At 35.7% G+C, this 23,652-nt stretch overlaps 1 protein-coding gene across 3 annotated transcripts in view; it reads left to right on the top strand.

The window, feature by feature from the left end:
- CLGN (calmegin) overlaps nucleotides 1-23,652 on the top strand; it is a 68,158-nt gene that overhangs the window by 2,733 nt on the left and 41,773 nt on the right. For all 3 annotated transcript variants that reach the window (XM_053581985.1, XM_053581996.1, XM_053581990.1), the window contains exon 2: nucleotides 21,769-21,917. In XM_053581985.1, coding sequence (XP_053437960.1) covers nucleotides 21,774-21,917 — 144 coding nt within the window. In that variant the 5' untranslated portion in view covers nucleotides 21,769-21,773. The remainder of the gene's footprint in view (nucleotides 1-21,768; nucleotides 21,918-23,652) is intronic.

Here is a 23,652-nt window from a genome sequence, read left to right as displayed (position 1 = left end):
AAACTAAAACATGACCTTTATGCTGTTAATAAAGTTTGGCACTCCTTAGCTTTTATAAGTAGAAGCCAAGGGTATTTATAATGTAACAAGAAGACTTGGAAACAGACCCCAAAGAAACTCTTAACAATCTAATACATAGGATTAGAGAAAGTACCTATGAAGGAAGCAGAGAAAAGGAAGAGAATCAGGGATGGTATTATAGAAATCAGGGGAAGAGAGGCTTCCCAAAAGGAGGCAGACATAGCAAGGTCAGAAGGGGCAACAGGTCATGGTAGAATGAAAAAGCTATTATTGCACTTATCAACTAAGACTTACTTAGTAGAAACAGTTTCAGAGTTTCAAAGAAGCCTGGAGTATAGGAATGATAGGAAGAATATGAGTTTTTCATTGCTGCTATGACAACTTACCACAAACTTAGCAACTTAAAGCAACACAGATTTATTTTCTCACAGTTTTGTAGGTCAGAAGTCTGACACAGGTCAAAAGGCAATCAAGGCATTGGCAGGAAAGCACTTCTTACTAGAAGCTCTGGGGAGAATCTGCTTCTGTATCCAATTGGGTGATAGAATTCAGTAGCTATGGTTGAAGTCCCTATTTTCTTTACTGACTGTCAGATGAGGGTTGTTTTGAGCTCTAGAGGGCAACTCCATTCCTTGTTTTGGCTCCTTTCCTTCATTTTCAAGGTGGAATGGTGGCTAGCACACCTCTCACTCTTGCCTATTTCTTTGTGACTTCTTCCACTTTTAAGAGCTCTTACAATTACACGGGCCCACTTGGATAATCCAGGATATTTTCCCCATTTTAAAGTCAGCTGATTAGCAACCTTATTTCCTTCTGCAAAGCCTCTTTTGCTATGTGAGGTAACATTTGCAGGATCCAAGTGTGTACGGACATCTTTGAGGACCATTCTTCAGCCTATCATAGGAAGTTGAAAGTATTAACAGTTAATGGAGACAGTCTTTCCAGAAGTTTTATCCAGAAACATTGATATTATCTAGCATGTGATATATAGTTCGTGTAGTAAACTTTACTGTTTATCTTTGTGCTTTTTAAGTAAGAAATGTAAATACCTTAAATATCCTAAAATTTGTGTAAGAACCCTTTATAAAATTTTAGAGTGCCATGCAAATATAAGGTAATGTCATGAAATTGTTAGTACAGTGTTTGTGTGTATCCTGTAAGCGGCTTTAAAGTCTTTGGTGGAAAAAATGCCATTTAAGCAACTGACTTTATATGCATAAAATATTACATGGATACAAATCAAAATATGGCTTTTAAAATATAAACATATAAATTGGCATGTAAAGCTGAACTACATTTCATAGGCTTAGAACTTTAACGCCATTTAGTGAGGAATGAATAATTTAATCTTTTAACCTTAGAGCTGTGATGGAAAGGAATAGAGAGTGAAGTTAGACTTACCTTTGAACTTGTCTTTAAGTAACCATGTGTAGCTCTGGCTAAATTACTTCTCTCCCTGAGCCTCACTTTCTTTATGTACAGAATAGAATACAAATGCTGGAAAGATTGGAATTAAAGCATCCTTGAAAAACAATACATACTCAGAAACAGCACTTCTTATATACTTCTTTCTTCCCTTTTCATTTCCTTTATCATATGCTGCTTCCTTTGTCCTATGCGTAGGAAAGTCAATCCTTCCTGTCCTTTGCATTTACCTTTAAATATTACTTTCTCAGAGAGGCTTTTCCTGGCCCCTCCCGTACCATGCAAATTCAGTTCCCCAATTACCAACTCTCCCTACTTTAGTTTTCTATCACTTAGTATAGTATACATATTATACCTGGGTTATTTGCCTATCATCTCCTTTCCATCCTGGACCATAAGCTCTTTGAGATCAGAGGTCATGTACATTTTGCTAATTATTGTAGATGCAGTATCTAATGTAATACCTGCCACATAATTGACAATCATAAATATTTGATTAATGATTTAGTGAATGATGGGTTCTATTACTTACTGGCTGATCTCCCCAGAATTTCTTGAAACATTAGCCATCAAGAAATTAATAAATTGGCTTGGTGCCCGTAGCACAGTGGTTACGGTGCCAGCCACATGCACCGAGACTGGCGGGTTCAAGCACAGCCTGGGCCCCTAAACAACCACAAAAAAAAAAAAAAAAAGAAACAGGCATTGTGGTGGGCACCTATGGTCCCAGCTCCTTGCAGCTCCTTGGGAGGCTAAGGCAAGAGAATGTCTTAAGCCCAAGAGTTTGAGATTGCTGTAGCTGTGATGCCACAGCACTCTACCAAGGGCAACATAGTGAGAAAAGAAATTAATGAATCAAATTTATTGAATCATGCTAGTTGCTTCTATGAAGATAGCATTTTGAATCAAGTCTTACAGTTTCTTTGGAAAAAGATTTCTCTCATTTTTTGTAGTTTAATTCATATTTTATTTCTCTATCAAGAGTCTTTAAAGAGGTATAAATCAATTTTTTCTAAGCCCTTTTCACTGATGATTGATTGGTACTCATACTCTGATTTATTTTATCCAGTTCTAAGTCCTGCATCCACATGAGCCTCTCCAAGTGTAGAAGGAAACACTCATCTATTGTTCACCAAGAGATTCGGCCTAATTTTTCTAATCATTTAGCACTTATTCCAAGAATTCAAATATCTTTTTTATCCACTATAAGTACAATTTTTTGTCCAATCTTTTGGCTTTTGTAAGTAGTTTAGGCTATCTTAAAATTTGAAATGCACATCCTAGTCATATTTTATTGTTGTCTTAAGTTAATTATCTTTTACTCTTCTGACATATTTATAAAGTTGTTTTAACATCAGCTTTTTTTTTATTAAATCATAGCTGTGTACATTAATGTGATCATGGGGCACCATACACTAGTTTCATAGACCGTTTGACACATTTTCATCACACTGGTTAACATAGCCTCCCTGGCATTTTCTTAGTTATTGTGCTAAGACATTTACATTCCATATTAACTAAGTTTCACATATAGCCTTGTAAAATGCACCACATGTGTAATCCCACCAATCCCCCTCACTCTGCCTCCCTCCCTTTCCCCCTTCCACCTATTCTTAGGTTGTAACTGGGTTATAGCTTTCATGTGAAAGCCATAAATTAGTTTCATAGTAGGGATGAGTACATTGGATACTTTTTCTTCCATTCTTGGGATACTTTACTAAGAAGAATATGTTCCAGCTCTATCCATGTAAACATGAAAGAGGTAAAGTCTCCATCTTCTTTAAGGCTGCATAATATTCCATGGTGTACATATACCGCACTTTATTAATCCATTCGTGGATCGATGGGCACTTGGGCTTTTTCCATGACTTAGCAATTATGAATAGGGCTGCAATAAACATTCTAGTACAAATATCTTTGTTGTGATGTGATTTTTGGTCTTCTAGGTATATGCCTAGTAGAGGAATTATAGGATTGAATGGCAGATCTATTTTTAGATCTCTAAGTGTTCTCCATAAATCTTTCCAAAAGGAATGTATTAATTTGCATTCCCATCAGCAGTGTAGAAGTGCTCCCTTTTCTCCACATCCACGCCAACATCTCTGGTCTTGGGATTTTGTGATATAGGCTAGTCTCACTGAAGTTAGATGATATCTCAAAGGAGTTTTGATTTGCAATTCTCTGATGATTAAAGATGATGAGCATTTTTCATGTGTCTGTAGGCCGCGCACCTGTCTTCTTCAGAGAAGTTTCTCTTCAAATCCCTTGCCCAGCCTGCAATGGGATCACTTGTTCTTTTCTTGCTTATACGTTTGAGTTCTCTGTGGATTCTAGTTATTAAACCTTTTTCAGAGACATAACCTGCAAATATCTTCTCCCATTCTGAGGGCTGTTTGCTTTCTTTACTTACTGTGTTCTTGGCTGTGCAGAAGCTTTTTAGTTTGATCAGGTCCCAGTAGTGTATTTTGAAGCTGCTTCAATTGCCTGGGGGGGTCCTCCTCATAAAATACTCACCCAGGCCGATTTCTTCAAGGATTTTCCCTATACTCTCTTCTAGTATTTTTATAGTTTCATGTCTTAAGTTTAAATCTTTAATCCAGTGAGAGTCTATCTTGTTAATGGTGAAAAGTGTGGATCCAGTTTCAGTCTTCTGCAGGTTGCTAGCCAGTTCACCCAGCACCATTTGTTAAATAGGGAATCTTTTCCCCACTGAATGTTTTTAATTGGCTTGTCAAAGGTTAAATAATGGTAAGTAGCTGGATTCATCTCTTGGTTCTCTATTCTGTTCCAGACATCTACTTTTCTGTTTTTGTGTCAGTACCATGCTGTTTTGATCACTATCAATTTGTAGTATAGTCTGAGGTCTGGTAGCGTGATTCCTCCTGCTTTGTTTTTATTTTTGAGTAATGTCTTGGCTATTCGAGCTTTTTTCTGATTCCATATAAAACGAAGTATTGTTTTTTCCAGATCTTTAAAGTATGACAGTGGAGCTTTATTAGGGATTGCGTTAAAATTATATATTGCTTTAGGTAGTATGGACATTTCAACGATGTTGATTCTTCCCAGCCATGACCATGGTATGTTTTTCCATTTGTTAACATTTTCAGCTATTTCTTTTCTTAGAGTTTCATAATTCTCTTTATAGAGATCTTTCACGTCCTTTGTTAGATAAACTGCCAAATATTTCATCTTCTTTGGCACTGCTATGAATGGGATAGAGTCCTTAACTGTTTTTTCAACTTGACTATTGTTGGTATATATAAAGGCTACCGATTTATGAATGTTGATTTTGTAACCTGAGACGCTGCTGTATTCCTTGATCACTTTTAAGAGTTTTCTAGTAGAATCTCTAGTGTTTTCCAGATATACAATCATATCATCTGTGAAGAGCGATAGTTTGATCTCTTCTGACCCTATATGGATACCCTTGATTGCCTTTTCTTCCCAATTGCGATGGCTAAAACTTCCATTACAATGTTAAGGAGCAATGGAGACAATGGGCAGCCTTGTCTGGTTCCTGATCTGAGTGGAAATAATTCCAATTTAACTCCATTCAATATGATATTGGCTGTGGGTTTGCTGTAGATGGCCTCTATCAGTTTAAGAAATGTCCCTCCTATACCAATTTTCTTAAGTGTTCTGATCATGAAGGGATGCTGGATATTATCGAAAGCTTTTTCTGCATCGATTGAGAGAATCATATGGTCTTCGTTTTTTAATTTGTTTATGTGCTGAATTATACTTATAGATTTACGGATATTGAACCAGCCTTGAGACCCTGGGATAAAACTGACTTGGTCATGATGTATAATTTGTTTGATGTGTTGCTGGATTCTGTTAGGATCTTGTTGAGTATTTTTGCCTCTATATTCATTAGTGATATTGGTCTATAATTTTCTTTTCTTGTTGTGTCTTTTCCTGGTCTGGGAATCAGGGTGATGTTTGCTTCATAGACATGTTGGATAGTCTTCCTTCTTTTTCTACCTTTTGGAACAGGTTGAGTAATATAGGTACTAATTCCTCTTTAAAGGTTTGGTAGAATTCTGACATGAAACCATCTGGTCCCGGGCTTTTCTTATTAGGGGGGTTTTGTATGGTTGATGCTATTTCAGAACTTGAAATGGGCCTGTTCAACATTTCCACTTGAGTCTGGCTAAGTCTTGGAAGGTAACGTGCTTCTAAGTATTGGTCAATTTCCTTCAGATTTTCATATTTCTGAGAATAAAGTTTATTGTAATATTCATTAAGGATTTTTTGAATTTCTGAGAAGTCTGTTGTTATTTTCTTTTTTTCCTGATTAGGTTGGCCAAAGGTTTATCTATTTCATTGACCTTTTCAAAAAACCAACTTTTTGATTTATTCATCTGTCATATAATTCTTTTGTTTTCAATTTCATTTAATTCTGCTTTAATTTTGGTTATTTCTTTTCTTCTACTGGGTTTGGGGTTGGAACGTTCTCCCTTTTCCAGTTGCTTGAGATGTCCCATTAAGTTGCTAACTTTCTCTCTTTCCGTTCTCTTGAGGAAGGCTTGCAGTGCTATAAATTTTTCTCTTAGGACTGCCTTTCCTGTATCCCAGAGGTTCTGATAATTCGTGCCTTCATTGTGGTTTTGTTCCAAAAATTTGGCAATTTCCTTCTTAATCTCATCTCTGACCCAGCTATTATTCAGCATAAGGTTATTTAACTGCCATGTTTTTGTTATGAGTATGCAGATTCCTGATGTTACTCAGCTCAACTTTTATTCCATGGTGGTCCGATGCAGGGAATAATTTCTATTCCTTTAAATTTACTGAGGTTAGACTTGTGACCTAAGATGTGATCGATTTTGCAGTAAGTTCCGTGGGCTGATGAGAAGTATGTGTATTCAGTTTTGTTGGGATGAAATGTTCTGTAGATGTCTACTAGATCCAAATGTTGGACGGTTAGGTTTAAATCTAAAATTTCTTTGCTCAGCTTCTTATTGGATGATGGATCCAACACTGCCAAAGGAGTGTTGAAATCTCTGACTATCATGGAGCTGGAGGAAATCAAGTTGCTCATGTCTGTTAGAGTTTCTCTTATAAATTGAGGTGCATTCTGGTTGGGTGCATAGATATTAATAATTGAAACATCATCATATTGAGTATTACCCTTAACAAATATGAAGTGACCATTCTTATCCTTCCTTACTTTTGTTGGTTTAAAGCCTATTGTATCTGCAAATAAAATTGCAACACCTGCTTTTTTCTGATTACCATTTGCCTGAAATATGGATGACCATCCTTTCGCCCTGAGTCTATATTTGTCTTTTAAGGTAAGATGTGACTCTTGTATGCAACAAATATCTGGCCTGAGTTTTTGTATCCAGTCAGCTAACTGATGCTTCTTTAGAGAACAGTTTAAGGCGTTCACATTAATGGAGAATATTGATAAGTCAGGTAAAATTTTGGGTATCGAGTTTTTCAAAAGTCCAGTGGACATTTTTAATCCTTTCACCAGTGTAGAAGTTGGAATTTGATCAAGAGTTTCTGAGTGAGTTTAAATTTGTGGTAGAGGACTGGGTTGGTCATTATGGAGGTAGGTCTGAGAATATCCTGAAGAGCTGGTTTGGTTATGGCAAATTTCTTCAACATATGAATGTCATTAAAGTATTTAATTTCTCCATCATAAACTCAGTTTAGCTGGATCCAGGATCCAGGGTTGAAAGTTATTTTGTTTTAGGAGATTAAAGGTCGATGACCACCCTCTTCTGGCTTCAAAAGTTTCAGCAGAGAGATCTGCAGTCATTCTAATATTCTTCCCTTTGTAGGTAATGGCTTTCTTTCGTCTGGCTGCTTTGAGAATTTTCTCCTTCATATTAACTTTAGTGAAGTTAATTATGATATGCCTGGGGGATGTATTATTGGGGTTGAGTCATGCTGGGGTTCTGAAGCTGTCTGCTATCTGAATTTCAAAATCTCTAGGCATGTCTGGAAAATTCTTTTCATAATTTCATGGAGAACGGCCTCTGTGCCTAGCGAGGCCACTTCATCGGTTTCAGGGATTCCAATGAGTCAGATATTACCCTTCTTCGAATTGTCCCAGAGCTGTCTGAGAGAATGATCCATTTTTGCTCTCCATTTCTCTTCTTCTTTGAGAGTTTGGGAGCGTTCAAGGGCTTTGTCTTCAATGTCAGAAATCCTTTCTTCTGCTTGCTCCACTCTGTTACTGAGGGATTCTACTGTATTTTTCATATCTTTGAGGGCTGCAAATTCTTGCTTCAGTGTGTCTCTTTGGTGGTTTTGTCTTTAAATTCATTAAATTCTTGAGCCAACTTTTGAAGTTCTCCTCAAATTCCTAATTCCGACTTTTGAAAGGCTGCTCGAAGTTCTAATTCCAAATTTTCCTCCACTTTATTAATCTTATTTGCAATCCAAATTCTGAATTCGATTTCTGACATCTCAGCCAGTTGTTTATGAATGGGATCTTCAATTACCTCAGCCATATCTTTCCTTGGGGGGGATCTATTCTGTTTATTCATGTTACCAGAGTTTTTTCCGCTGATTCCACCCCATGATTGTTTTACTCCCTTTGATTTTTCCCCTGGAGCTTTGTCGAGGACCTGTACAGTGCTGTGGCCTGAGAAACTGGGGCCCTGTTTTGTGTGGTGGGGCTAAGTGGTTCTGTCTTTTTTTCGGCTGGTTTCTGTTTAACCCTAGTGAAACAGTTACTCTGGGTTGAAGTCTCAGCTGTGGAGAAATACCAGCAATTAAGTCACCCCACCCACCACAGGCAACAATTGGAAAAGGAAAATCAAACCTTCCTACAACCACACACCCAGGGCACCACCTGAATAGTCCTCAGGCGATTGGCTCAGTTTAAAAGGTCCAAATCAATTGTCTCATTCAGCACCTGTCTCAGGTGAGAGAGTTTAAGAGGTCTCTGGGAACTGGATCACAGAGGTCTGATGACTACTCTGATATGGCTTGCTCCAGTGCTGTGTGGAGTCAGGAGGAGCCACCCAGCAAATAGATCAGTCTGGGAAGGTTGGTTCCTGCTTCCCCACCTTGCACCTCTGTCACACCCAGTCACTGATAGCCCTGCAGTTGGCTGACCCAGTTGCCTGTAGTAAACAGATACTGCAGGGGTTTGCACCTGCCTGAATAATTTCCACCAGACCTGTGGTAATTGGCTGTGGGTTTAAGGAGATAAGGTTTAGCTCCTGGAGTCCTGGGTATTCTCATTTAAACACAGATCTGTATCACAGGGGGAGATCTGCCATTCCTCTGCGCTCTGCCTCTATCTAGCAGGAGGAGGTGAGGCCTGACAGCCTTGGGCGCTTTATGAAGGTTGGGGGGTGTTCATTCAGGTCCAGCCCCGCCCCTCATTGATGTTACTGACAGAACAGAACCGAACAACTTTGCAGGATTTTGTCTGTTCCTGCTAAGTTCCCCTGCAGAAGCGAAGCTGTTTTGAGTTCCAAAGCCCTGTCTTTGCTCCTGCAGGTTTGTATTCGGTTACCTATCAGTTCTATCCTTCTGCCTTCCTTTGTCTATAGGCTGGTGATCCCGTGAGGGCCAGGTGCATCTTAGGCTCAGTAAAGCAGTCCTCTGGGTCAGCCCCGCCCTGTTTGATGTGTTGCTGGATTCTGTTTGTTAGGATCTTGTTGAGTATTTTTGCCTCTATATTCATTAGTGATATTGGTCTATAATTTTCTTTTCTTGCTGGGTCTTTTCCTGGTTTGGGGATCAACGTGATGTTTGCTTCATAAATCTGTGTTAACTTTAAACAATGTGCCCTAAATGTCAGCAGGCTGATGACAAAGCATTGACGTAACTATTTGTCTCTCATAAAACCATTAGTAAAGACATCTGTTATATAAGGATTCATTCCATAAATTTTCCTGTAAGTTAAATTATAGAAAAATATTTTTCCACCCCGGGATCTTCTAGACTTTTGTAGAGAATAAAAACTCACTCATTTTATTTTTTGTTTTCCTCTAATTGTCTAAAATCCCTGTGCTGAATTTACTGCTGTAGTGCTGCTGCAACATCAGACTTATCCTAGTTGGTTGCTTGGTAACATCTGTTTCCCATCCCCTTTTAACCTTTTTATTTCCGTGATTCATTCTGAAAACATATATGTATACCTATTTACCATTGTCTCCAATGCCCAACCAGAATGCATTGGGGAACCATGAGTCCAGAAATGAAAGGGAGAGTTCCAACTCTTATGAGTTTATATTTTTGTTTTGTGTTTTGCAATTGTCTCAATTTACTTTTGTGGAATTATGTATATTTATTTATATATCTAAATAAATAAGTAAATATATCATTATTAACATATTTAGGTAAACATATTATTTTTTAAATGGTGATAGTCATTTTAACTTTATTCTATAGTTTTGGTTTTAAAACTCAGTGCATAGACAGTTTATTTTTTGTGTAATTCATATAACCAAATAATATTTCTATATTCAGGCTTTCCTCTCTAATTATTTCACTAATGTCAAAGGTTTCTCATTTTTATAATATCAGATTCAGACTCCACCAAATGCTTTATAGTACTTTGTTGCCTAAATCTCCAGAAAGTTGTATTTTCAAATATAATTTCTGTTATTTTGATTCTTTTCCCACTTATGGATATATTTCTTGAAGTATTTTTATTGTTTCTAGGTCCTTCTGACATTAAAAAAACACAGTTTTACTTAATTGTATGTGCTTATATTAGTTAAGTCAATGCTTAAATAGAAAATTTAATAATCTCAGAGGCTTAACATTATTTCTGGTTTCTGATGTTCCAAAAGAGTGAATGGCTATGAAACTTAATTGTATATGTCAACTTAATTGAGCCACAAGATGTGCAGATATTTGTTTAAATATTATTCTGTATATGTCTTTTGACGGCATCTTCCAATAAGATTAACATTTGACTAAAGAGAGTGAATTAAGCAGATTTCTCTCCCTACTGTGGGTTGCTCTCCACTGAGATGAAAGCCTAAATATAGCAAAAAGGATGGCCCTCCCTTAAGGAAGCAGTAAAACTTCCTTTCTGATTGCTTGACTAGGGTATCAGTTTTTCCGACCTTTGGACTCAAGCTGAAACATTGGTTCTTCTTGGGTACTGAGCCTCCTGGTTTTCAGGCTGGAATTCATACAATCAGCTCTCCTGGACCTTAGGCCTCAACACAGACTGGAACTATAGCAGTAGTTCTCCTGGGTCTATAGCTTTCTGACTTCAGCTCTCAGAACTTCTCATCCTCCATAATCAGGAAGCATACCTAGAGATCATATGGGTTTAGTTCCAGACCACCACAATAAAGCAAATGTTGCAATAAAGCAAGCTGCATGAAACTGTTGGTTTTTCCATTGCATATAAGTTATGTTTACTGGGGCGGCGCCTGTGGCTCAAAGGGGTAGGGCACTGGCCCCATACGCCAGAGGTGGTGGGTTCAAACCCAGCCCTGGCCAAAAACTGCAAAAAAAAAAAAAAAAAAAAAAAAGTTATGTTTACTCCATACTGTATTCCAATAAGTGTGCAATAGCTTTATGTCTTATAAATGATGTGCATACCTCAATTTAAAAAGACTTTATTGCCTTCAGCAAGTCATGCTCTTGTTGCTGGTGGAGACTCTTGCCTCTATGTTAATGGCTCGTGACTAATCAGGGTGTTAGTTGGTGAAGGTTGGGGTGACTGTGACTATTAAAATAAGACAACAATGAAGTTTTCTCCATCTATTTACTCTTTCTTTAATGAAACATCTGTTTGTAGCATGTGATACTTATTTGATAGAATTCTTTCAAAACGGAAGTCAATCCTTTCAAACCCTGCCATTGCTTTATCAACTAAGTTATGTATTGTTCTAAATTCTTCGTTGTCATTCCAACAGTGTTCACAGCTTCTTCTCTAGAATTGTAAGGTAGAAGGTGCCAGGGTTCTTGAATCCCTGCTTGGAGAGGAGAGCCATTTTATTAGTCTAGTGCAGTGGTTCTCAACCTGTGGGTCGTGACCCCTTTGTAAAGAAAATACATCGCGGCATTAGGAAGGTTGAGAACCACTGGTCTAGTGCTTCAGAGAAACAGAATTAACGGGGTGTGTGTTTGTTGTGTGTGCACATACATACATGCATACCTCATTTTATTGAGTTTTGCTTTACTATATTTTTCACAAATTGAAGGTTTGTGGCAACCTTTCAGATTGAAGAATTGATTAAACATAGTGGATTCTGTCTCAAGAAATCACTTTCTTCGCTCATCTGTAAGAAGCAACTCCTCATCTGTTCATGTTTTATCATGAAATTGTAGAAATTTAATCACATCTTCATGCTCCACTTCTAACTATAGTTCTCTTGCTATTTGTACATCTGCACTTCCTCCACTGAAGTCCTGAACCCCTTAGAGTCATCCATGAGGGTTGGATTAGCAGGCACAAGAACACCATTGATGTTCTTTTACATCTCCAGCTCCTGGGTGACTAGGTGCATTGTGAATGAGCAGTAATATCTTGAAAGGAAAGGGATCTTTTTTTTTTTTTTGAACAGTAGGTCTCAGTACGGCTTTTTCTAATTTATATTCAGTAAATCATGCTCTAAACAGATGTGCTGTTGTTATCTGGGCTTTGTTGTTTCATGTATGGAGCATAGGTAGAGTAGACTGAATGTAATTCTAAAGGGTCCATAGGATTTACAAAATGGTACAATGAGTGGTGGCTTCGACTTTAAGTCACCTTTAAGTCTGTGCTAGCCTTAACAGGAGATTCAGCCTGTCCTTTGACACTTTGAAGCCAGGCATTGACTTCTCCTCCATAGCTAGGAAAGCCCTAGATGGCATTTTCTTTTAATAGAAGGCATTTTTATCTGCATTGAAACCCCTTGTTTAGTGCAGTCACCCTTATCAATGATCTTAGCTAGATCTTCTGGATAACTTGGTTCTTCACTTTGAACTTTATGTTCTAGAAATGGATTCTTTCCTTAAACCTCATGAATCAACAACTTCTGCTAGCTACAGACTTTTCTTTGCCATCTTTCTTCCCTCTCTCAGCCTTTATAGAATTGAAGAGAGTTAGGGCCTGCTCTGAATTAGGTTTTGGCTTAAGTGAGTATTGTGACTATTTGATCTTCTCTCCAGACCTCTTGGACTTCCTCCATATCAGCAATGAGGCTTTTTCACTTCCTTCTCATTCGTTGGAATAGCACTTTTAATTTTCTTCAAGAAATTTTCTTTTTATTCACATCTTGGCCTAACCATTGATGCAGGAGGCCTCCCTTTCAGCCTGTTTCAGCTTTTGACATACTTTCCTCACAAGGGTAATCATTTTTAGCTTTTGATTTAAAGTGAGCGATTTGTGACTCTTACTTTTACTTGACTGACACTGAGGGGCTATTGTAGGTTATTAATTGGCTTAATTTCAAGTTGTGTGTTTCAGGGAATATGGAGGCCCTAGGTGAGAGAGAAGGATAGGGAACGATCAGTGGAACAGTCAAAACACACATAACTATTATTGATTACATTCACTGTCTTGCATGGGTGTGGTTTGTGGTGCCTCAGAACAGTGCCAGTACTTATGAAAGGTTTGAAATATTGCAAGAATTACCAAAATGTATTTTAGAGACATGAAATATGAACTCATGCTGTTAGAAAAATGGTGCTTATAGACTTGCCCAATGCAGGGTTGCTACAAACCTTCAAATTGTGAAAAATGCAATAAAGCTAAAGTGTAATAAAATGAGTTATGCCTATATGTATGTATACAGACTCACACATATACCCTATTATTTCTTTTTCTATAAAGAACTCTGACTAATAAAATGGCTCTCCTCTAACTGATGATTCAGGATCCTTGCCATCTTATACGTTGTAACTGCTATTTTCAGCCATGGCTTTCTAAGTTGCTGACATCAAACCAGAAGGGCAAAGATGATAAGGAAATTATTATAGGCAAGGGACAGCAATGGAATACAGTTCTTCTGTTTACATTCCATTTACTGTAATTCAGTTTCCTGATCACACCTAGTTCCAAGGTAAACATGGTCATGTCCCCTTGGAAAAGAGAAAATTAGTTGGTTGGTGATCCACCAGCAATTTCCCCCACACTTTACAACATATATTGGGTGCCCTGTTATTACCTTTTCTTTGAATACTCTGCCTGCATTTGATGTGGGAGTGAACATTACTTTAATGCTAGTAAGTGAGCTACACTTTTATAATTTGTGATTTGGGGGTGGCAGTGGGGATTAAGTAGGGCCTTTAGATGATATTGGTGAAAATCTTTGAAGTAGACCAGACTACTTTGTCTAGGTTTCAAAGATTGGGGATGGTGTTATCTCATTCTTGGATAAAGTTACTTGGCGTCTCACTTTGTTACTGAACTGTCACATAAATGGTGCAGAGAACATATATGAGATGGAGAACACACGGTGGTGCAGCAGGATGCCGTTCTTTCACACCTTCCTTCTTATGAAGGCACAACTGATGCTTAGTGCTCTCAGCAAGCTGCATAGACTGTGGAATACACAGAAGCTTGGACCTCCATAAAAATCCTGGGCTTACTGTCTTGTGTACTTCTATAACAAGGGAAGCTGTGGCATCAGCATCAGATGTTCCTCTTTATACCATATAAACAAGATTCTTACTACTAAAATTGTATAACTTAGAACAGCCATACAGTTTAACAAAGAAGTAGATGACTTAACACTACAGACCAATTGGACCAGTAAACATATAGACAACACCCTACCCAACAATACCAGGATAGACATTTTTCTTACACTTACATGGAGCATTCGTTAGGATAGCCTACATGTGAGCCCACAAACAAGTCTTAATAAATTTTAAAAGATCACATCCATGCAAAGTAACTTTTCTGATTGTAGTAGAATGAAGCTGGAAATCAGTAGCAGGAGGAAAACAGAAAAATCTACAAATGTGTGGAAATTAAAACAATATATTCTTGACCAATGGGTCAAAGAAGAAGTCTCAAGAAAAATTAGAAAATATCTCGAGACAAATGAAAATACAACATACTAAAACTTATGGGATGCAGTGACTGGAATGCTAAAGGGAAATTTATGTCTATAAATGCTAACTTTATACCTTAAGAAACTAAAATAAGACAAAGTAAACCCAAAGTTAGCAGAAGGAAAATAATAAAGATTAGAGCAGAGGGAAATATAAAGAATAGAAAAATAGAGAAAATCAGTGAAACCAAGAGTTCTTTGAAAAGATCAATAAAATTGACAAATTGCTAACTATTAGCTTGAATGACTAAGAAAAAAAAGAGAGAGGACTGTAAAGTAAGAAATGAAAGATGAGACATTACAGCTGGTTGCATAGAAATATAATGGATTTTAAGAGCATGCCATGAACAATTGTATTCCAAAAACTAGGATAACCTAGATGAAATGGATAAATTCCTAGAAACACATACCTTATCAAGACTAAGTTATGAATAAATAGAAAGTCTGAACAGAGCTATAACTGATAAAAATATTGAATCAGTAATCAAAAACTTCCCAGCAAATAAAATCCCAGGGCCAGTTGCCTTCACTGATGAGTTCTACCAAACATAGAAGGAAGAATTAATACCAGTTTTTTCAGACTTTTCAAAAAAATTGAAGAGGAGGTAACACTTCCAATCTCAATTCTATAAGGCCAATATCACCCTACCAAAGCCACAAAAAGACACTATCGTAGAACTACAGACCAATATTCTTGGTGAATCTTGATGCAGAAATTCTTAACAAAATGCTAGAAAACAGAATTCAACAGCATATTAAAAGAATGACCAAGTTGATTTATTCCTAGAATCTCAGGATGATTGAAAATTCAACATAAGAATATCAATCTAATATGTCACAATAACATGTAGGGGGAAGAAAATCATATGCTTGTCTCTGTTCATGCAGAAAAGGCATTTGACAAGATTGAACACTCTTTCATGATGAAAAGCACTCAGCACACTAGGTATGGAAGAAACATGCTTTACTACTTAAGCATAGTAAAGGACATATATGAAAAAGCCTACAAGTAACATCAGATTCATTGGTGAAAGACTGAAAGGTTTTCGTCTAAATTTGAGAATAAGGATGACTCCCTTTTCCATTTCTATTCAGCATTGTAGAACTAGAAGTTCTAACTAGAGAAATCAGGCAAGAAAAAGAAATAAAAAATATTCAAATTAAAAACAAAGAAGTAAAGTCATCTTTGCAGGTAACATGATCTTACATACACTATAGAACCTTTTATATTTTCACATGCATGAAACAAAACCAAATCTGTTAGAACTAATAAACAAATTCACAGATGTTTTAGAATACAAAATCACATAAAAATCAGTTGCTTTTCTGTACACTAACAGTTATCAATGAATAGGAAAGTAAGAAAATTCCATTTATCATAGCATAAAAAGAAAAAAATACTTTAGGAATAAACTTAATTAAGGATGTGATATACTATATACTATATATATACTATACTATATACTATATACTATACTATAGTATATAGTATACTATAGTATAGCTATACTATACTATGTGATATACTATATACTATGTATATAAATAAATATAAAAACTCCGTACACTGACAACTACAAAATGCTAATGAAAGAAAGAAGACACAGTAAGACATCCCAAGTTCACAGATTGGAGGGTTTAAGGTGTCATTACTACACGAAGTGATCTACAGATTCAGTATAATCTCTATCATAATCCAAATGGTATTTTTTGCAGAAATATATATTTCATTTTTCCATACGAAAATTTTAATAGAATCTCCCAAATAGCCAAAATGATCTTAAGAAAGAAGAATAAAGTTGGAGGTCTCATACTCCCTGATTTCAAAACTTGATACAAAGTTACAGTTGTCAAACCACTGTTGGACTGACATAAAGACAGACATGTATATGTATATGTGTCAGTAGAATAGAATAGAGATCCCAGAAACAAATTTTCACATAAATGTTCAAATGATTTTTTATGAGAATGCTAAGACTATTCAGTGTAGAAAAGGCAGTATTCCCATCAAATGGTATTAGGGAAACTTGCTATCCACTTGTAAAAGAATAAAATTGGACTCTTACCTTATTCTATAGATAAAAATTAACTAAAAATGGATTGAAGATCTAAAAAGAGTTAAAACTAAAGTTCTTAAAAATCGTTGGATTTGGCATTGATTTTTTGATATGATACAAAAAAGCACAGGCAACAAAATAAAAAATAGGTAAATTGGAAGACTTCAAAATTAAAAACTTCTGCACATCAAAGAATACAATCAATAGAATGAAAAAGCTGTAGATGGGAAAAAATACTTGCAAATCACATAGGCAATTCTGGAATTACACACATCCAACTTACATACAACTCGCACTTAAAAATGGACGTTATTACAGGTAATAGGTAAATGTACTTGTTCAACTCACATATAAATTCAACTTAAAACCAAATTTATAGAACCTATTTCATTCATAACCCAGGGACTGCCTGTATTTGATGTGGGGTCAATATCCAATCTTCAAAGAACTAGAACTAAATGATGAAACAACTTGATTTTAAATAATGGGCAAAGGAGTTGAATTGACACTTCTCCATAAGGCAAGTGGTCAAAAAGCACATGAAAAGATGCACCATGTCACTAAATAGTTAGGGAAGTCCAAATCAAAACCAAATGATAACCACCTCATACCTATTAGGGTGGCTACTATCAGAAAAACAGATAATAAATGTTGACAAGGATGTATAGAAATTTAAACACTTGTTCACTGTTGACAGGAATGTAAAATGGTGCAGCCACTACTAAAAACAGTGGAGAGGTTCCCAGAAATTGAAAAATAGAATTATCACGTGATCAGTAACTCCACTTCTAGATATATACCCCAAATAATTTAAAGCAGAGTCTCAAAAGACCTGTATACTTACGTTCAATGCAAGATTATTCATAATAGCCAATAGGTGGGAGTAACCCAAGTGTCCTTTGATGGCCATATAAACAAAGTATGGTACATACACACAATCTAGTATTATTCAGCTTTAAAAAGGAAGGAAATTTGATAAATGCTACAGCAAATAAGCCAGTCACATACACACAAAAAAATACTGTATGACTCCAGTTATATGAGGTAGCTAGAGTTGTCAAATTCATAGAGACAGAAAGTAGAAAGATGATTGTCAGGGACTAAAATAGGAATGGAGAGTTGTTAAATGGGTATAGAGTTTAGTTTTGCACAATGTATGAAAGTTGTTCTGAAGATATTTTTATGCAACAATTGCATTTTACAATTCAAAAAAATTTAGTGCATAAATTAATTACTTCATTTTTTTTGTAACATTACCTGAACTAGCCTCTAGTTCAGAACTGTAACTAGCCTCTCAAGGTTTTAGTCTAGACCTGTCAATATCTTACATCTCTCTTTAAGAAACAAGATGTGACAGACCTAGTTTTATTTGGAAATTGATGACATGTTAGCACCATTGTGTGATAGACTTCTATACTGTGAATTTCATTAATTCTTACTGGTCAGCCTGTGCATCATTAAATAATGAGAGGATACTGTAGAATTAAGCAGAAATTATTAAGTCTGTATTCCTAATTTTTTTAAAAGAGTAAATACTAGCTGGGCATGGTGGCTCGTGGTTGTAATCCTAGCACTTTGAAGGCCAAGGCAGGAGGATTGGTTAAGGCCAGGAGTTTGAGACAAGACTGAGCAAAAGCAAGAGCCCATCTTTACAAAAGATAGAAAAATTGGCTGGTCATGGTGGCTAGTGCCTTTTCACTCCCAGCTAGTTGAGAGGCTGAGGCAGGAGGATCACATGAGCCTAGGAGTTCAAGACTGCAGTGAGCTGTGATGATGTCCCTGCATTCTAGCCCCAGTGACAAATGAGACCCTGTCTCAAAAAAAAAAAAAAAAAAGTAAAGAACAGATATAAACAACTTTAGACTATATCCTTTTCCTAATGGTGACTGTATCCTGTGGAACTGCCTTGTCTGCAGAATGGTTTGTGACTAATTGCGGTTCATTTTTAAACATTTCACTTGCCATTTCCATTTAAATATCTTCATAACTTAATACTAATGATAATCTAAACGTTAGAAATTTCCTAGAGGTTTGAAAATGTATTTTGTTATGTTATCATTTGTGTGGTTCTTCCATTTCTTTTTATGAATAAGCATATAATAATACAGTGGGATAAAATAAAAACAAAAGGTAGCATGGTATACTGAAGAAATTAGGGTTCTAATTTAGGGTTCTAATCTTATTTTTCACATTTTTAATCATGTCACTTTGACCAATTTTTAAAATCTTTCTGTTTTCCCTTTGTAGATTGGGAATTATAATACCCCAGATGGGCTGCAAAGATTAAATTAGCTAGTTTCTTATATAAATTTAAGATTATAATTATAGAACTTTAAAAAAGAACAAACTTTCAAGATAAAAGATTTTCTGAACTTTTTTCTGAAGCATTGGAAACTATTTCTAAAGAAAAGTTAGGAAGAACTATAACAGAAAATAAATAAAATTGGGCTTCTTCTCTGGTTGAATTGAGAGCAGAGTTCCAGCTGGCAGCCCAGTACAGCAGAACTCAAACAGATCACTTAGAATGTATCTATTTCAACAGATTATTAGGAATCTAAAGTGTGCTTTCATTTTGAAAGGAAGGATATAGGTCTAAAGTGGTATGAATGTTCACTATTGCTACTATGATTATTTTATGCATTTTTATTTTACTCAAAGATTATTGCTAGAAAGTCAAGCAAAATACCATATATATTAAATCATGGAAGGCCTTTAGACTTTTAAAACATCGAGGCTTTATTTAGCCTAACAATAAGCAGTTTGCAAAAGTACTAACTTCTGTGCCAATGGAAAATTAAGAAAATAAACCTATTTTATTGAGTCAGATTGGTCTCTTTATATGTACTTCTTATCCCAGTTAAACCTCTTATGACTTTAGAATGATCAAATTCTTCTAACAAATTACAGCATGCATTATTTTCTGTATTGTCTTTGTCCATAAAGATGGTAGCATTAACACATTTCAGTATAGAATGCTCATATTATGATAGTTCGGTGTTGAGTTTCTAAAAAAAAAAACATTCATTTTCAAAGTAAACTTTAGGATTATAGCCAGTGACCTTTTGAAGTTAACTGACCCACACATTTCATTCATGAGATTGTAGTGTATTTACCTGGTTGTTCAATCATTAACTATATTCCAATATTAGAACATTTTTATCACCCCAAAAAGAATCCTTGCACTAATTATTTCTCCCTTATTTTTCTAAGCAGTTTCTAATCTATTTTTTAACTCTGTAGATTTGCGTGTTTAAGTAGGATCATACAATAAATATGTGGGGGTTTTGTGAGGGGCTTCTTTCACCTGGGGTAATGTTTTTGAGCTTCATACATTTTGTAGCATGTATCAGTACTCCATTCCTTTTCATTGTTGAAATTTTGTTGTATGAATCCATATTCTGTTTATTTATCAGCTGATAGACATCTGGGTGGTTTTCACTTTGGGTCTAGCATGTAAAATGTTTTGGTTTTTTTTTTTTTGAGACAGAGTCTTACTCTGTTGCCTGGATAGAGTGCCGTGGTGTTATAGCTTAGAGCAACCTCAAACTCATGGGCTTGAGCAATCCTCTTGCCTCAGCCTCCCAAGTAGCTGGAACTACAGGCTTGTGCCACTACATCTGGCTAGGTTTTTGTTGTTGTTGTTCGTTTGTTTGTTTTCCTATTTTTAGCAGAGACAAAGTCTCACTCTTGCTCAGGCTGGTCTTGAATTTCTGAGCTCAAGCAATCCACCCACCTGGGCCTCCTGGAGTGCTAGGTTTATAGGTGGGAGCCACCTCACACAGCCAAAAATGGTTCTTTTAATATTTGTATGTAAATTTTTATGTGGATATCTATTTTAGTTTCATTTGGACTCATAACAAAGAGTAGAATTACTAGGTCATATGGTGATTCTGTTTGTAATTTTAAGAACTGCCACAGAGTTTTCCAAAGCCATTGTTATCTTACCTCCACACACTCCTAGCAATAGTGTAAGGGTGCCAGTTTCCCCACGTCTTCCCAACACTTTGATAATAGTCATTCTTGCAGGTATAGAGGGCTATCTTACTGTGGATACAGTGGTTTTCTTTTTGTTTTTTTGTTTTTTTGAGACAGAGTCTCACCATGTTGCCCTTGGTAGAGTGCTGTGGCATCACAGCTCACAGCAACCTCAAACTCTTAGGCTTAAGCGATTCTCTTGCCTCAGCCTCCCAAGTAGTTAGGACTACAGGCATCCCTGTCACAACACCTGGCTATTTTTTTCCTGCAGTTGTCATTGTTGTTTAGCTGGCCCCAGCTGAGTTCAAACCCACCAGCCTGGGTGTATGTGGCCAGTACCCTCCCGACTAAGCTACAGGTGCCAAGCCAGTACAGTGTTTCTTACGCAGATCTACACAGGCATATAGATATGTTTTGAATGGTCTAAGAGTTCTTTCTAAGAATTCACTCTTTTAAAAAGAGAATTATGTTGATGGTAACTTTTTAAAATATAATATACTCTAGATTATCTGGATGACTGACCACCTTACAGCCAAAGACTGCCATACTGTTGGGAGTGTCCACATTTACTTGATGTTTAAAAGTCCATTGGCACCAAGAAATAAAATTTGAGATTTTTACATGCTAATGGAGTGGAGGATGACATAATTATATAAATCATATACTACTTAGAAGCAGATAAATTATATTTGACTTCTAACACTCAATGGTATGAAGAACAGAAGTTTTGCAGCATTTGAAAAGAGAAATGTATAAGTCATTCTGTAATCACAGAATTATGGGAATAATAAACACAAAAGAACTTTCTCCATAGCAGTCAACCTGACTGCATTAAGCCCTGCATGTGTTTGCCTTTTTGGCTGTGTTTTGATTTCAGTGTAACACTATCACATTAAACTTGTAATAAAATTCTTTTTTTTTTTTTTTTTAGTTTTTTGATGTTTATGTATAAATGCATTTTGCTTTTGTAGTTATAAAATTTCCAGTTATAGGTTTCTATACACTTAATTAAGTACTTATAAATAAAAAGAATTTAAGTGAACATTTAGGAATCATAATACTTTCTCTTTCTTTTAAAGGTGTATACATACTATTTGAGTTTTATAATTACTGTTATCTGTATAGTTAGATTTTGTAACAGAAGCTCTTTATTTTTGAAGGAAGGCCTAAAGCTGTAGAGTGTTTCCTGAGAGACTTGAAGTTTGTGTTTACACTTGTTTAATTTTATCAATGATCTGTTCTTAAAAACCAGCCTATGTATCCTTAACACTTATTTTCCACAACTTTATTTTTACTAAATACTTTTAATTTCACAGATAATATGCATTTTCAAGGCTTTTCGCTATGTTTCGGTCTTCTGTTCATCTCAGTTAATGCAGAATTTATGGATGATGGTGTTGAGATGGAAGACTTTGATAAAAATTCAGAAGAGATTAATGTTAATGAAGGTGAACTTTCCTCAGAGGTAAGGTATTGAGAAGTGAGTTATAAATTATTCCTTTACAGAATAGAATGGAATGATATATCTTTAAAGATTGATTTCAGTTCTAATAAGATTCATTTAATAAATTGATAGAAAACATTGTATTTTCTCTAACTATCTTGATGCTTTATTTTTTAGAGTGCCCATGTACTACAGAAATTTGTGCATGGTTCTTAACATGCTTTTAGTAACAAATATGGGGTAGGTTTTTACTATCATGATAGAAGTTTGTTACTGGTTACAGAGAACTAAGTGCTTTAGCTAACAATAAGGATTTTAGTCATATTTCTGACACTGCTAGACTTTTTCAGATAAAAAGTTGTATAATTTGCATTTCTTTAAGAAGTGATGAATGTATCTTTATTTCTTGGGAAAGAAAATGCTAACAAGGAGGATGGATTAGAACGGGAAGTGATGATGAGGTAGGCAGTTAGTAAAGGTGATCTGTGTCTCTGTCTCAGCGTTGTCAAAATGTGTGGTTTGAGGTGGTGACTAACAGGAGTCCAGGAAACTTTACAGAAATTTTTAAATATCTTTGACAGAAATCTTTAAAAATCTGTAAGAGCTTTTGAAAACTTTACAGAAATCTTTTGAAACTTTACAGAAATCTTTAAATATCTTTACAGAAATCTTTAAAAATCTGTAAGAGCTTTTGAATTGAGGAATATTGCTATCTAATATTGTAATCAGAAATATTTTTGATGGTCAGAAAGCATTAATTATATTGTGCCAGTTCCTGTTTGAAGGGCCAATGGGAATAATATACGGTTGTTAAAGACTTCTTTGCTTCATTTCCTTTATCAAGAGTTTTTATTTGTAAATATGTGTTGTTTAATTGATTAAAGTGAATATTCTGGTTCTCCTGTTAAATTTTAAGCTCTGCAAGGATATTCTTTTTAAAACCTATTTCTATGATCTATAGAAAGTAAGTACTCCAAATACTAATTACAAAGTTAGATACGGCTACTACAAGGGTCTTCGGAAGTTAATATTTCAAAGAAATTGACAGATACCTACCACTTTTGACTATATTTAGTGATAATTTAAGAAGATGAACAAGTGAAAAGGAATGATTTTTGATGGTTCTAATTTTATGGTTTAAATAATATGGATATGGGAAAGTATAAACAAAGGGCAAAACAAACTGATTATAAGGGTGATCTAACAGAATGAAGGTGGTCTTATGACATCATTGTCCATTTGGTCAATCTACAAAGATAGAACAGTAACATTCTAATTCAGTTAAGTTCATAGAAGATTGGCAGTTTGGTAGCTGAATCTTGTCCCTGTCAGTGATTAGGTGGAATTTTGTTTAGTTATTGACTTTCTTCCCTTGAACAGACGGGAAAGGTTGTACTGTCAGGGCAGAATAGGGACAGTGAAAATAGAAAAGGTATTTCAGCATTCTTTTCCCTAAAGGCTGAGAGAAGAAATCTCAGAACTAATCTTGCAGATGAAATCACAGAAAGCTGATTCAGAAAGGACCCAGACTGATCCAATACTTTTGGCAAAATTTCATTCATTTATTATCAATTCAAATTATCTTTTGATAATTTGTCAGTAAATTATCTTTAATCTTTTAAATTATTTTGTTGGTAAGTTGTGTACAGTGTACTAAAGCGTATGAGCTTTGAAGTCAGTCTAGGGCTCAAATATAAGTTCTACAGTTAATCTAACTGTGTGGCAGTGGGAAAGTTCCATACTTTGTCTTTCCCTC

The sequence above is a fragment of the Nycticebus coucang genome, chromosome 1 (genome assembly GCF_027406575.1).
Source record: "Nycticebus coucang isolate mNycCou1 chromosome 1, mNycCou1.pri, whole genome shotgun sequence".
NCBI lineage: Eukaryota > Metazoa > Chordata > Mammalia > Primates > Lorisidae > Nycticebus > Nycticebus coucang.
This window is presented reverse-complemented; position numbering and strand designations above follow the sequence as displayed.